Raw genomic sequence first — 13359 nt, 5'->3', positions numbered from 1 at the left:
GCATATTCCCATATTCCCATGGTTCTTGGCCACCAATCTACCCCTGATACTGTGTAACATGCGGGCTAGCCGGCTTCGAATCCCAATGCGATTGTATCTGTTGCCGACTCTCTCCCGAAAACCGTGCTCGTGCTCGTGCTCTTAGTGAAACTTTCACGCTCTTCGGGGCCCCGAGAAGTGAATGTAAGTTGATTGTCGTAAGCCGGCTTTGACGTCGTATTGAGTTTGAGACCGGAGACCGGAGATCGGAGTTTGGAGACCGGAGACCAGAGGCCCGAGATTTGAGATTTGAGACCCGGAGCGGCATAGGAAAGGAAAACAAGTTTCTTCCGACGCCATGGGCTGCGTCGACTTCAGCGTTGCGGCAACATTTGTTAACCTGTTTTTTATTATAGATTTTGTGTTGTTGCTGCGAGTATTTGATTTGGCCCGAATGCATGAAGGAGCAGGGGCAGGGGCAGGGGAGGTGTTCCCCCTCTCTGCAACCAGACCTGACTTTGGCTGCTGCCGCTTGGTAACACTCGCTCCGTTGATCTTGTCAACTTGACCAAGTTATTTGAACTATGCACATGTGCAGACCATAGAGAGTCGGTCCATTCCAAGCCAGGCCAAGCCGACGAGTCATTTGAAGGCTGTTTGCCGGAGCTGGGAGCAAAGAGCTCAGCTTGGTGGTGATCTTTGAGAGCCCATGGATATGGGGATGTGGGGATCTTTGGGGCCTGGCCTGGCCTGGACTTATGCTGCTGCTGCTGCAATGCTGCTGCTGCAATGCGGCGTCAACTGCGACGACGCAAAGTGAATGTACTTTCAAACCAAAGATCCGGTTTAAAGCTGCCCGGGCAACAGATACAGCGCAGACAAACGACGATGACAACGGCGATGTTTTCACAAAAACGCTTGTGTAATACATATGGAGAGGCATAGCTATATGGCTACAGCTCCGTGCATGTCATGTATATTCCCCCCGCAGAAAATATCCACACAGCTCTCGGCCACTAATTTCTTGTTTGTTGACGTGATTTTATTGTATTCATTTGAAAATTTCAAATTTAAAAATCCACAATATGGCTTACACACATAGTAAATCGAAACGGGTTGCCTCGGGTTCGCTTGATTATCGCATTGAAAATCCCCAAATAGACAATATAGACAACAAGCTCCCAAGACTCCCAGATCAATGAGCCCTGATAGCTGGCTGGGCCAACAAGACGCCTCTGAGAGGGATCGGATCATTGTGCGCTCTTCCTTCTCGGCGCTGAGTACATCGATTTCTCCACTCGTTTGGTCATAGAGAATTTCCCTGAATTATGACACATATATTTGTGCGTTTTATGCTATTTGAGATAGAAAAGAGCGCTTTGTTGTTTGGTTCGCACTCCCAAAACATTTCGTTACACTTTCTAATTGGGGAAAAGGTTAAGATGATCTTGTCAAACTTGATCGATTCCACGGCTTCACATCGATTGACTCTCGGTGTCCATTTAAGCGGTTTATGGTAAATTTGCAAGGGTAGCCTTTCCCTTCTTGTTTCAATATTTTGTGTATATACGCGAGCATACTTGAATCACAATCCCATCAACAACATTATCAATGTGCATTGTGAGTGTATAAACAGGCACATGAATCGACTAAGTGTGCGAGTGTTTTGTATTGTGCACGGAAAGAAAAGTTATTTTACTGTGGATTAATGATTTTATTTATCTTTACGAAAAGGTTTTTGATTTAATAATGAGGTACATATTAGAAATTCAAAGTAGTGAGATCTAAAATCAGTGACATTTCATTATGCATTAATGTAGAGTTGAAATCCGTTTGAAATGTCAAAGTAATATTCAAAATCTAGTTCTATTTTCATTTTGTGCGTCATCTCAAAATGATATTACCTGAAGATCGACGTTTTTTTATGGGTTAGAAGATTTCTTGTTTATATGAATTGATGTTATCATTTCGGTTTGTATTTGCTTCGGTTTCTCTTCCGTTCTTTATAGTTTTAAGGGTTACTTGAACGTCTGTTTGTTGTTGATATGTTTTTTTTTGCAATGTAAAACTCTTTTTTCCAAGTGTACATTAAATTTCATTTGCCAGTCGCGAGACTGTGTGTAATAATTCGTCATGCTGGCCGCATTTGAACCCGCATAGCTCGCTGCCGCAGTCTGCGTCTCTGGGTTTTGGTGTTCAGTTGGTGTTCGGGATTCGGGGCGGGGTCCGGGGTCCGGGGATTTTACTCGAGCCGAGCCGGGCCGGGCCATTCCCAATGTTTTTCGTACCCCCAACCCACCCCCAGCCCCAACACCGCCCCTAATTTGCGAGGCAGCGGCGGAAAGATAATGCCCGCTTCTCTTAGCTGCGCTCTTAGTTTTCTTGCCGGATTCGATCGCTCTCTGCGGCGGCTCGGCTTCGGCTTCAAGTGGATTTTACAGTTATATAGTATTGTAGAGAAAGAGATATATTGTATCTTATGGATACGGCTGGCACAAATACTTTTCGCCACTGGCGACGCCGCTTTTTCGTACATTTTTCTTTTTCTCTTTTAATATTATATATATTTGATTATTTGATTTGTGAATCACGGCAAACAGACAGTTGTTGAGGTTGAGTTGTGGATAAATGGGTGTGAGTTTGCTGGAAAATTAGAGATACAGCTCAGTTGCTGCTGGAAGATGTAGGTGTCTGTTCGTCCGCTTTTCCCCTTCCTGTTTATCTGCGGTAATATTTTAATCTGCACTCGAGATTTCTTTTAGAATATAATTTAGCGTTATGCCAGAAAATTGCGATTAGATTCCCTCGCTGTCATGCCGCTGGGGTTGATAGTTTAATAACTTCCCCCGATGAATGAATTCTTGTTATTGCGGGTTCCTGTTATCATTCTAGATTTGCTACCATGTTTTAGAGCCGTACAGTATTTTAGTTTCGAGCAGTTGAACGCCTCCGCTTAAAAATTGAATGCCGTGTTTATGTGGAATGCTAGTTTCTTCCTAAACATATGTGTTTGCTGATAAGGATTTCCATAGCAGGACACAAAGGACCGCTTATCGCGGTGGTAAGATGAGTCACTTCGTATCGGCTCTTATGCTCTGCCTTCTTTCCCAGCGGGTCACAACATTAGCTTATCGCTAATTATTTTTAGCATAAATTTCATTTGTAGGAAACATGATGCATAAGAGAGCGATATTGGGAAAGATATTGGAGTGACCATAATATAAATCCGTGCGACAAGAAACTTTTACATCGAAGTGTATTTCGCTTTCAAGTTGATAAGTTTAATTTATTCTTCGCATTGAACGAAATTCTCTTGTTTAATGATATGCTATTATTAGCGGCACGAATGTATGAAAAAGCAGCTGTGCCTGTGGCTTTTGTGTGTTCCTCGGAAAAATACTAGGAAAATGCATAAAAACATATGCCATGGCATCTAAAAATATGTGCTCGTGTTTAGCTATTTCGATAAACGATGGGCCCAAGGCACGAGTATTCTGCAGGACATTGATCTCTTTCAGGAGACTTGCTAATTAGATATTCCGCACTTAGTCAGCTTCCAGTCTATAATAACTCCATTGAGTTACTTATTCGTCTGAAAGCGACAGCGAAATAAGCCGCACTACGTTCTGACCCAGTTTCATCATTATCATCACTTTGTCAAAAGCAGACTTCCAGATCACACGCAGTGGTGATAAATATGGTAGTATCGTATAGTACCTGCCTCTTCGAGATACGATACGCATTTACCTTTGTCTAAAAATAATAAATGATCTCATTGTTGACTGTTGACTGTTTGCTCTCCCTCAGGACTTTTTGGGAACGATCGTGTGTTGTCATCGTCATATTTTAGGCCACTTGTTTTGGCCGCATGGAAAAGTATCTTTAGGCGCTGGCGAATGATATTAACACACGGGATTGTCAATAAATGTACATGTGGATTGTACATTAAATACACCTATATTGGGTTGTATCTATATATCGAGCCGTGTAAACATACGCAACGCAGCAGACATTTTGCCGTCGTTGTCTTTACAACTGAATCCACATACTACGAGTATATGTATCGTCAGCGCATTGAGCACTCTTTTGTTCCAGCTCGATCGATGTTTCCCGTCATCCGTTCTGTCCATCAGTCCAGCAGTCCATCTGTCAATTGCATTTAAAGCAAATATCGCCCATAAGAAATGGGCTATAATAAAGTACATTCGTACATTCGTACATACGTACAACAATACGAGAAGATTGGTTACGTCTGCACTTGTTTAAACAATTCCTATAAAGAACTTCAGCCACTACCTGCGCTTGTTGATTTTATTTATATTTATATTTATATTTTTAATTTTTTCGATTTCTTTCCTCTTACAGGTGCACGATAAAGTTAGCCAGCATAGACCAGCACCCCTTTCTTCGGCCTTATCGTCCCTGCAAATGCTTGACAATAAATTAGATTTTGTGCAAATTCTCCCGTCCGATCGATCCACTCAATGGTGTCCGTCCGCCATGATGGTGCATAAAGTGGAAAGAATCCGAACACCGGACGAGAACTATACTTTACCTCGGGCAAATCGCAAGTTCGTGTGATTTATATCATAACAAAAGGTGGAGGCCGCGAGAGAAATGCCAGATCGAAGGTTGGGTACCCTTCTGCAGCTAAATACTAACCACTATATTATAAGAACATGAATAAGAAAATTACATCGACATGAAAATCTATAGAAATAACTAAACTTTTTTAAAAGATCATATGTATATAATTACAAGATAAACCTGCTTATTTATATTAATATATTAAATATATTAATATATTAAAAAAAAATTTATTTCTCGAAAAATAAAAACACTTACATTACTTTCTTTTTGATCATAGATCATAAAAATATCTCAAGTATATTGATTACAAATGCAATGACTATTGGCTGTGCGCTAAGAGGCATGACCGCTCATAATTTTAAAATGCAAAATAAAAGCATAAAATATATTATTTTGAACGTTAGAGCTAAAAATATTCTAGTTAAGAGATAAGTGTAATCTAAGATATTTTTCTAGACACCCTGTTCTGTCGAAACTTGGAGTACTTGATGCGAAATGGAACGTGCCCACAGATAATGTCCTATCTAAATTTTTTCCTAATTTTAAATGACGGTTTAAATGAGCATTTTCTGCCAGGGTAACTTCAAGTCTGATCGTTAGCAAAGTAGTATTCAGCTTGAAGTCTTGGAGTTTGGCTATCCATAAACAAAATACGGCCAATGCGGCGTTTGTTGAGGTCAATGATTTCTGTGGCGTTGTCTTTTTCACGCTTTTTTGACGCTTTTTGTCCATATGTGTTTGTATGGCTGAAGGTGTGTGCGAGCATTTTGAATATTAATTTTAAAAGTTTTTCGGCTTGTGTAAACATATTCAGCAAAATACATAAGTGGAACCATCGACCACTGTAATGTCGATTTTGCAAGCAAATGATGACATAATGGAAGATAGTTGAAGCTCCAAGAAGAGGAATGCTGTGATTCACGGGGACCAGAATATTTTGTAATACAATGAACCGCGTCTGGAGTTATCTCGAAGGTCTTTTCGATAAAATGATATTCAATTATACTAAAAAGAAATGCATGTCGCTTACTTCTTAGGTGAAAAAACTCATCGCAGTGGGTACATAAATATAATGGGGAAGCAGTCCGCTTGATTCAGTAGAAGATTCCATACGGAGCCAATAAAATGTCCAAATATTTGATACACCTCTGCCTGCTGCTGCTCTGGAGCTCCCGGACAAATGGAGATCACTTCGACGAGTGTAATGAGATGGAGGATGGGGCGTTTGTGCAAAGCTGGGAGAGCTGCCAGTCCTATGTGTACTGCGAGGGTGAGGAGTCCCTGAAGGGCGACTGCGAGGATGGCGAATACTTTGACAACGAGGCGGGAACCTGTGATGTTGCGGCCAATGTGCAGTGCTTTCTGGACGAAGTCGATGAACCTTCGCAACCGGAACCGGAAGCCGAAGAAGAAGAGGAAGAGCAGGAAACACCCGCCACACCGAGGCCAAGCGAACCACCAATTATAGAGACCCCAACCGAAGTGGATATCGTGAATATTGCCCCAGTGGTGAGGCCCAACTGTCCGATCAGCGATGATCCCGGCCAGGTTATATTCATGGCCAGCAATAGCTCGTGTGCCAACTATTACCTTTGCTATCACGGGCATGCCATGGAAATGCACTGTGATAATGAGCTGTACTTCAATTCCCTCACCGGACAGTGCGATTACCCAGAGAAAGTTCAGTGTGCCGTGAGTATCTCGTGCAGATCCTTATACCGCGATCTGTTTATAATCTTAGATTCACCTGCAGTTCGAAGATCCGCGCTCCCACAAGTGCCTGCCACACATGACAGAGTTCTTTCCACATCCGGACAACTGCAACTACTTCTACTACTGCATCAAGGGTTTCCTGACCCTGCAACAGTGCCCCTTCTACTACGGCTGGGATATAGAGCGCCGGAGCTGTGTGCAGATAGGAGTGGCGAAATGCTACAGAAACTCCAGAAGAATAGCTCGGAAAATCCCACTGCCACCCAAAAAACAACTCATCAAGGCTTAGGGGAGTTGTCTACCAGATAAGAGCTCTATTTATTGACTAGTTACACGATTGTGGCGACATGAGACCTTTAATTAAATATAACTTATTAGGAAAGACCTTGATTTTGATTGCCCTGCCACCGGGCTGAGCTATAAAAAGCTTAGCCCACCACCACGCACTCCACAAAGATCGAGAATGCAGCAATCTCTACGCTTGGAACTGCTATTCATTGCCTACGGGGTGATTCTCGTTGTCTGGGGCGTTAATGGGTTAAACATACCCGAGTGCAGTGGTCAGAATGGATTTATCAACAATACGCGATCCAACTGCATTTACTCCTTCATCAATTGTTCCGGCCAGAACTCGATGTTCTGCACGGACAACACAACCTGCAGTGCCAATTTCACCTGTGGCGACATAATTCCCGTGGATAATTCAACTGCATCGCCCATCATCACAACCCCAATTGTGGTGACCACCGCCTCCACAACCGTGTCACCTTCTGACATCCGGCGAGAGTGTCGTCAGGGAGTCACCAAGAGATTCAGTTATCCGCAGAACTGCAACTACTTCTACTACTGCGTGGATGGCTTTCTGCTGGTGGAGCAATGTCCTATTGGCTATGCATTCGATCCGGAAACTGGAGCTTGTGGTGGTCGCATACGCAGCTCCAGCGATTGTATCTTTAAGTGAAAATAATCGCAGAGCACTTTTAATTAAGCCTCTTGTCGTGTCAAATAAACCATAATAGCTAGAAAATAAAGTGAGTTTAGAGTCTTATCAGAGAACAAGCTAACCAGCCGCACAGCATTTCCACCTATAAAGAAGGCACTGATCTCGGCGATGAGGCAGTTGAAAGCCTATTGAATGTGGCAATTGTTGATAGTCTTGGCCTGCCTGCTACCTGGTTGCCTCCGGGTGCAGGTGCAGGCGGTTTTCCTTGAGGAATGCAAAGGTGTGATCATCAATAAGGTGACCAACGAGAACCAGGAGTGCAGTGAATTCGTTCACTGCGATGGCGATGATTCCTACTACTGCAATGGGGATTGTCGCGAGGCGGTCGAGTGTTATACCAATGTGGTTACCACGCCAGCAACCACTTTACGGCCTACAGTAGCCACTACGGAAAGAGCACCAGTCAACGAAGAACCGGTCAACTCCACCTCTACTTCAGCTTCTACCACCCCTTCAACAATTGCTGTACCTTCCACTAGCACTACCACCCCGGCTCCGAGCACCGATGTCCATGTCATCTGCAAGACGAGTGGCAGGAATGGGGTCTATCCCTATCCGGCAAACAGCAACTACTATTATCAGTGTATTTCCGGTTTTCTGCTGCTCCAGCAGTGCCCCCAGAACTGCCATTTCGATGTCACCCAGGGCCAGTGTGTTGCCACAAAACGCAAGCGTTCATCGGGCTTACGTTTGTAAGATTCGTATCCCAGTCTGTAATAAAGCAATTATCAAAAGCGTGTTCGTGGGCAAATTGTTTTCTGATAAGGGGAGGTGCTAAGAAAACCCCAAGGGTTGCATACGAAATCGAACAGTTTACCATTCGAGATCGAGCAGAGAAGATGTTTGGAGTATTTGTATCCATCGTGGTGTGCCTACTATTTCTGGGCCCCAGCCGAGCGGATATTTTCGATGAGTGTAATGATGGGAACAACCTATCCTTTGTTACGTCGCCAAAGAGTTGCGCACACTATATTTTCTGCAACGGCGATGAGTCATACGATGGTGAATGCGAGGATGGCGAATACTTCAGCCAAGATATGGAAATGTGCGAGCCCATGGGCGATATCGATTGCCGCACGGGAGCGGAGGTGCCAAGGGAAAATACCACCGACAGCGCAACGGAGATTACCTCAGAGTCCAGTACGATCTCCACAGTTGTAATCAGCACATTAAGTCCGTCAGCAGTGGTCACATTACGCCCATCAGTCAATCAAAGTGGAGCCACCAATACGACTTCCGTATCGCCTGGCATAGAGATTATTGTGACCAATGTGTGCCCGCAACTGGATAATCAGAGTCGTATCGCATTGCTGCCAAATCAGAACTCCTGTTCAGATTATTACATCTGCTATCGCGGCGAGGCACTCCCCATGAGTTGCGCCACCAGTTTGCACTTTAATTCCCGCAGCGGAAAATGCGATCATCCCGAAAACGTCAGGTGTTTGGTGGGCTTACTATAGTATTTGGTATCTTATCATTTGTACTTACAGGTCAATAAATTACTTACAGGCCATGACTTACAACCCCAGGGAGCAGTGCAAGCGACACGTAATCGATGTTTATCCGCATTCCGACAACTGCAATTACTTCTACCAGTGCCGTTCTGGTTACTTGATGGTTCAGCAGTGTCCCTTCTTCTATGGATGGGACTACGAGAAGCGATCCTGCGTAGCACTAGCCCAGGCCAAGTGCTACAACAAACTGCAAATGCAAATGAAAATTTATTAAATATATACCATATTTATAAATCGAAGAACGAACATTTAAATTTTCTAATATTGCTTTGGGGGAATCTATTGGGTAATTAAAAAAGGATAGATTGTCAAGTTTACCATAAGGTTCGTATTTTTTAAAGCTGAGAGCCAAGATATAAAATAGCACAACATTAAGGTTTAACCTTCTCCTTGTTAAACTACAAAAAAAACGGCCGGCCTTGACTCATTTCTAAATGTATCAGTGATAAATGATATCAACAAGCAACCAATATGAAAGATATTTCTGCAAAATAAGAACCTTGATCGAAACATTTGCTAAAATGGGTGGAAAAAATAGGCCACCTTCGATCCAAAACATAACAATTTGACCGATATGATACCATTTTCCCCACAAGGACAACAAGTATCGTGATATCACCTAATCAGTTTCATAGCTAATCACGGCTTCCTTTTCACCTTTTTCACCAGGTTTAAAAATTAAAAATCCAGTATTAAAGATGTATCTCTGTGCCAACTCGAGATATGGTATCGGTTGATTGTGAGGAAAGGGAACCATATTTCTTTTTGGCAAAACAAAATACAGAAGCCTTATCAACTTCTTCTTACAAGCAATTGAAAATGTTAATTTTCTGATACTGAGCCTCACATTCGGCTGTATCTTGGCGCCGAATGTATCACATATATGCCAAGTTCTCCGGCCATTACGAAATTAGAATATAACTGCGCTCTACTGGAGTCTGACGAAAGCACAAAAGATGATGCTTAATACGGGTTAGTAAAATGGATATTAACAACTAATTGTGATGGGAATTTATTGGTTTTCAGCCCTCTATTTGATGGCGAGCTGTTTGCTGGCCACATCTCAAAGAAATTGGAGTCCAACCAAGCCTACAAACTCGGTGACCATCAGGCAAAGTGGGAGTAGATTTTGTGCCAATCATTTGGTTGGTGAGTTTGTGGAGCATGCGGAGGACTGCCATATGTTTTACCTGTGCGTTGAGAATGGAGATGCTGTCCTGGCTTCCTGTCCACCCACGATGCTCTTCAATTCGGAGAGCAGACTCTGCGACTCGGCGGCAAATGTAAAGTGCAGAAATGGCACGGATGCCGTTGAGAATCCTCCATTCGATGGTGGAAACGGTGATGGAGATCCTAATGACATGGTCACGGATGCCGCCACCTATTGCTCCACGTTAATGGGCCAACCACAATCCAGCGACAGACTTGTATATGTCGGCAGTTCTAGTAGTTGCAGGCAATACTATATTTGCTACTATGGACAGGCGATTTTGCAGGAGTGCAGCTCGCAGTTGCACTGGAATGCAGTGACGGGGAAATGCGACATTCCGGAGAGAGCCCAATGCACCCTTGGTGGTCAGGAGGATATGCCATCAAGTGGGAACCCCGGTTTCCCATCGAGTGGATCCTCCATATCGAGCGATCTCATCCACTGTCCCGCCTACGGACAGCATTTGTATCCCCATATGCAGCGATGCGAGTTCTTCATCTATTGCGTTAAAGGACACGCCAGCCTGCAGCAATGTCCTTTCTATTATTTCTTCGATATTGCCACGAAAAGTTGTCAATGGTCGCGAACAGCTCAGTGTGTGCGGGATTTGAATTTGACGCCACTAATAAAATAGAAGTTTTACTTTACTTTGTGCACAATGTTTTCAACTTTGGGGAATATTTAATGCTCTTTAGGGGTGAGACAATAAAAACATGCTTGAAAAAACTAGATATAAAAAAACCCTTTAGATAAATTTTACTATTAGGTTTTGAAATTTCCGCCGATTACAGTTAAGAGCCCCAACTTATGGGTACACACTGTTTTTCGACACCGATATCCGACCCAACGATTTCGATACCACCCATAATTTTGCCACTGTTATTTTTCTGGTATTCCATCACGGTCATACAAATCCCACTATATAATGTTGAATTAATCATATTTATACTTATCTATATATAAGCAAAGCGAAATATTCGATTGCGCCTCGAAGTAAACAACCCAGGTGCTCCAAAATGAAGCTAACGAGAGTAAATTAAGCTGTGTCTACGAACTATCTCAAAACACACAAACTTTTCCGTCATCGAACTCAAACTGCCAAACTCGAAAAATCAACAATATATTTGTATCGGCCCAAAGGCGCATTAAAATCGCAGCTTCGAGTTCCGAGCGGCAGGTAATGTATGCAACTTCGACACAGCCACCGGGGATTCTTCTAGACAGCGGTTGCTTTTACAAGAAAACCCGAGAATTGGCCAGAATCTTCCAGAGAGCTGGTGGCTTCAGCCGGAATGTTGGAGAATTTGCGAGGTATTTTTCGGAAACGGCGTCGCTGCGAGACGGACACGCCCCCGCCGCCACCGCCACCGCCCACCAAGGAGTCTGAGATAATACCCCGATATCCGGAATATATAGACGCAGAGACACCCGAGTCCAACGATGGCTTTGAGGCCTCCTGGGCGGAAGCAGGCTCTTTTCACAGCCCACATTCAGATAGGTAATTGAATTCTGCGCATTCACGCTTCCTCTTTCTCTCTTATTGCAGCTTCAGAAACAGATAAAGTTAAGCTAAATAAGCAACAGCATCAAACACTTCGACACCCACTCGAAAAAAAGCTAAAGACATTCCAAAAAAGTAGCCAGCAAAGCGGCTAAAAAAAACAAAAACCAAAACCAAATCGAAACAGTAGGCAGCTAACCAACCATCTTGGGTGACAAACACTTGACCGGCTTTTTGGAGGGCGGCAGGTTTCAATCAAATCTGGATCAGCCGCAGGATATGGAAGTTGATGCGCCAACCGCGCAGGAAACCAGTGACACTCATCTCCAGACCCAGAATCACCACCACCACCACCACTACCATCATAGTAACCATCGCCAGCAGCTGCAGCAGATCTCGCCCAGCGATTACCACTCGGAGGCATCCATGAATTTTGATTATTTGCAAGACCTGAGGGCCGGCGCCATGGCCTCCTCATCCACGGCCGGATCCGGAGGAGGTGGCAATGCCGGGAACAGCTCCTACGGACTCGTCGACGACAGTAGAGCCCTGGACAGGTTGTTATTTCATCATAACTAAAACCAAATCAGACACGAAACCAAAACAATACCGATTACATTCACACAACCTCGTAGCGAAACAAAAGTTATAAGTTTCTTATCTATTACTTCTTCACACTACCAGCTACCAGCTTCATTCGATTCTTTTGTTCCATAATAGTAATGGTGATAGCTTAATGTATCTGCCGCGAACGCCCACACAACTCCAAAAAGAGCTTTGTGTGCGGGCGCCTTTTCTATTGTAGACCTATTCTGCTTATAATTTCGTAGCTCTATAAGTGGTCAGTCGATCTGTAGCAGAACGATCTAACACTCTAACGTTGCTTGTCTCGTTTCATGACTTAACCACTGAACCGCAATCACACTTAACCGACATGTGACAGACCATTTAATGCCAGCGAGAGGTAAATCTTGAGTTTATAATAACCATTGAGCGTGACTAACCTTTGAGTGACTCGCAGATTTGTCACCATTCTGGATAATTTGGATGCACGGGTGGAGAAGCTGCGCAAGGATGCACTCAACCTGCAGGAGAAGAAAGACTACCTTTTGATGTCCATGGATCTGATCAAGAGCAACGAATTAATGCAGAACATGAGCGAGGGTGAGGAGTGCATATTGGCAGTAGTTCCTTAAACACAATTCATGAGATCTACGTTAAATGTATGAGGGCTTACAAAGGTCTATTTAAAAGTACTATGCAGTCTCTAGTCTAGTTTCCAATGACAATTTATGTATAGGGTTATTTCATACTGCCCATCATAGTTGACTGCGAACTTATTTATCCTCTATTCCAGCCGAACGAGAGGAGATCATTTTGTACATACAGCGGGTTAGCACCCGCTTGGGCACCGTGGAGCTAAATGTGCGCACTGTGCGGGACAACTCTCAGGAGGACTCCCTCAGCCAGATAAATGCATTGATCGACAGCATGATCAAAATGGGGGATCCCGTGATCGGACGCCAACGATGCCAGCTGTACTTAAACGCCTGCTGCAGCAGCTCAATGGATCCATCCGGGCACATGGACACTGTGCCCGAGGCCGATGCTGGTCCCATCGATAAGAAATTCGAGAGCGTTCTGCTCGGCTGCACTCTGGACGATCAGAAGAACATCAAGAAGCGGCTCCAGGCCTTAATGGGTTATCTGAATAAGCAAACTGTTAGCCATTAATTTAATTAATTGTTTTTGGTCCATTAACTATTCATAGCATTATTATCAAACCAAACAAAATACATCACCAAGCCGGATGAAACGAATAATAAACAAAGCATATACACTAGGCCAT

At 43.7% G+C, this 13359-nt stretch overlaps 6 protein-coding genes across 9 annotated transcripts; all 6 read left to right on the top strand.

Annotated features, from left to right (window-relative positions):
• The first annotated feature begins 1887 nt into the window (after positions 1 to 1887).
• Positions 1888 to 4560, top strand: LOC120449915. Of its 2 annotated transcripts, none has more exons than XM_039632607.2 (2): positions 1888 to 3040; positions 4345 to 4560. In XM_039632607.2, the coding sequence occupies exons 1-2, from the start codon at positions 2984 to 2986 to the stop codon at positions 4558 to 4560; spliced, it is 273 nt and encodes a 90-aa protein (XP_039488541.1). In that variant the 5' UTR covers positions 1888 to 2983. The 2 variants fall into 2 exon arrangements, with proteins under 2 accessions (XP_039488541.1, XP_039488542.1); XM_039632608.2 differs by having other exon boundaries at positions 2592 to 2613.
• A 632-nt stretch (positions 4561 to 5192) lies between these two features.
• LOC120449912 (probable chitinase 10) lies at positions 5193 to 6650 on the top strand. Its single transcript, XM_039632604.2, has 3 exons — positions 5193 to 5321; positions 5607 to 6261; positions 6323 to 6650. Exons 2-3 carry the CDS (start codon positions 5695 to 5697, stop codon positions 6569 to 6571), a joined length of 816 nt encoding a protein of 271 aa, XP_039488538.2. The 5' UTR covers positions 5193 to 5321; positions 5607 to 5694; the 3' UTR covers positions 6572 to 6650.
• A 91-nt stretch (positions 6651 to 6741) lies between these two features.
• On the top strand, positions 6742 to 7287 carry LOC120449914. Its single transcript, XM_039632606.2, has one exon. The coding sequence runs from the start codon at positions 6746 to 6748 to the stop codon at positions 7241 to 7243; it is 498 nt and encodes a 165-aa protein (XP_039488540.1). The 5' UTR covers positions 6742 to 6745; the 3' UTR covers positions 7244 to 7287.
• Positions 7288 to 7293: 6 nt separating this feature from the next.
• On the top strand, positions 7294 to 9016 carry LOC120448799. The gene is made up of 3 exons (XM_039630989.2): positions 7294 to 7973; positions 8120 to 8730; positions 8795 to 9016. The coding sequence occupies exons 1-3, from the start codon at positions 7418 to 7420 to the stop codon at positions 9011 to 9013; spliced, it is 1386 nt and encodes a 461-aa protein (XP_039486923.2). The 5' UTR covers positions 7294 to 7417; the 3' UTR covers positions 9014 to 9016.
• Positions 9017 to 9755: 739 nt separating this feature from the next.
• Positions 9756 to 10643, top strand: LOC120448800 (probable chitinase 10). Its single transcript, XM_039630990.2, has 2 exons — positions 9756 to 9771; positions 9826 to 10643. Exons 1-2 carry the CDS (start codon positions 9756 to 9758, stop codon positions 10641 to 10643), a joined length of 834 nt encoding a protein of 277 aa, XP_039486924.2.
• Positions 10644 to 10898: 255 nt separating this feature from the next.
• LOC120449190 (BAG family molecular chaperone regulator 2) lies at positions 10899 to 13353 on the top strand. 3 transcript variants are annotated; one of them, XM_039631543.2, is made up of 5 exons: positions 10901 to 11186; positions 11556 to 12067; positions 12454 to 12474; positions 12532 to 12674; positions 12868 to 13353. In XM_039631543.2, exons 2-5 carry the CDS (start codon positions 11790 to 11792, stop codon positions 13242 to 13244), a joined length of 819 nt encoding a protein of 272 aa, XP_039487477.2. In that variant the 5' UTR covers positions 10901 to 11186; positions 11556 to 11789; the 3' UTR covers positions 13245 to 13353. The 3 variants fall into 3 exon arrangements, with proteins under 3 accessions (XP_043862008.1, XP_039487476.1, XP_039487477.2); XM_044006073.1 differs by lacking the exon at positions 12454 to 12474 and having other exon boundaries at positions 10899 to 11186; XM_039631542.2 differs by lacking the exon at positions 11556 to 12067 and having other exon boundaries at positions 10899 to 11507.
• The last annotated feature ends 6 nt before the right edge of the window (positions 13354 to 13359 follow it).

The sequence above is a fragment of the Drosophila santomea genome, chromosome 3L (assembly GCF_016746245.2).
Source record: "Drosophila santomea strain STO CAGO 1482 chromosome 3L, Prin_Dsan_1.1, whole genome shotgun sequence".
Lineage (NCBI taxonomy): Eukaryota > Metazoa > Arthropoda > Insecta > Diptera > Drosophilidae > Drosophila > Drosophila santomea.
This window is presented reverse-complemented; position numbering and strand designations above follow the sequence as displayed.

Excerpts from the sequence above, each read along its gene's own strand:
- LOC120449190 (XM_039631543.2), top strand. The coding sequence starts at position 11,790 with ATGGAAGTTGATGCGCCAACCGCGCAGGAAACCAGTGACACTCATCTC. Across the intron at positions 12,068-12,453 it reads GACAGTAGAGCCCTGGACAG|ACCATTTAATGCCAGCGAGA; the intron begins GTTGTTATTTCA and ends GACATGTGACAG. Across the intron at positions 12,675-12,867 it reads AATGCAGAACATGAGCGAGG|CCGAACGAGAGGAGATCATT; the intron begins GTGAGGAGTGCA and ends CCTCTATTCCAG.
- LOC120449915 (XM_039632607.2), top strand. The coding sequence starts at position 2,984 with ATGTGTTTGCTGATAAGGATTTCCATAGCAGGACACAAAGGACCGCTT. Across the intron at positions 3,041-4,344 it reads AAGGACCGCTTATCGCGGTG|GTGCACGATAAAGTTAGCCA; the intron begins GTAAGATGAGTC and ends TTCCTCTTACAG.
- LOC120448799 (XM_039630989.2), top strand. The coding sequence starts at position 7,418 with ATGTGGCAATTGTTGATAGTCTTGGCCTGCCTGCTACCTGGTTGCCTC. Across the intron at positions 7,974-8,119 it reads CAAGCGTTCATCGGGCTTAC|AGAAGATGTTTGGAGTATTT; the intron begins GTTTGTAAGATT and ends GAGATCGAGCAG. Across the intron at positions 8,731-8,794 it reads CCGAAAACGTCAGGTGTTTG|GCCATGACTTACAACCCCAG; the intron begins GTGGGCTTACTA and ends AATTACTTACAG.
- LOC120449912 (XM_039632604.2), top strand. The coding sequence starts at position 5,695 with ATGTCCAAATATTTGATACACCTCTGCCTGCTGCTGCTCTGGAGCTCC. Across the intron at positions 6,262-6,322 it reads CAGAGAAAGTTCAGTGTGCC|TTCGAAGATCCGCGCTCCCA; the intron begins GTGAGTATCTCG and ends ATTCACCTGCAG.
- LOC120449914 (XM_039632606.2), top strand. The coding sequence starts at position 6,746 with ATGCAGCAATCTCTACGCTTGGAACTGCTATTCATTGCCTACGGGGTG.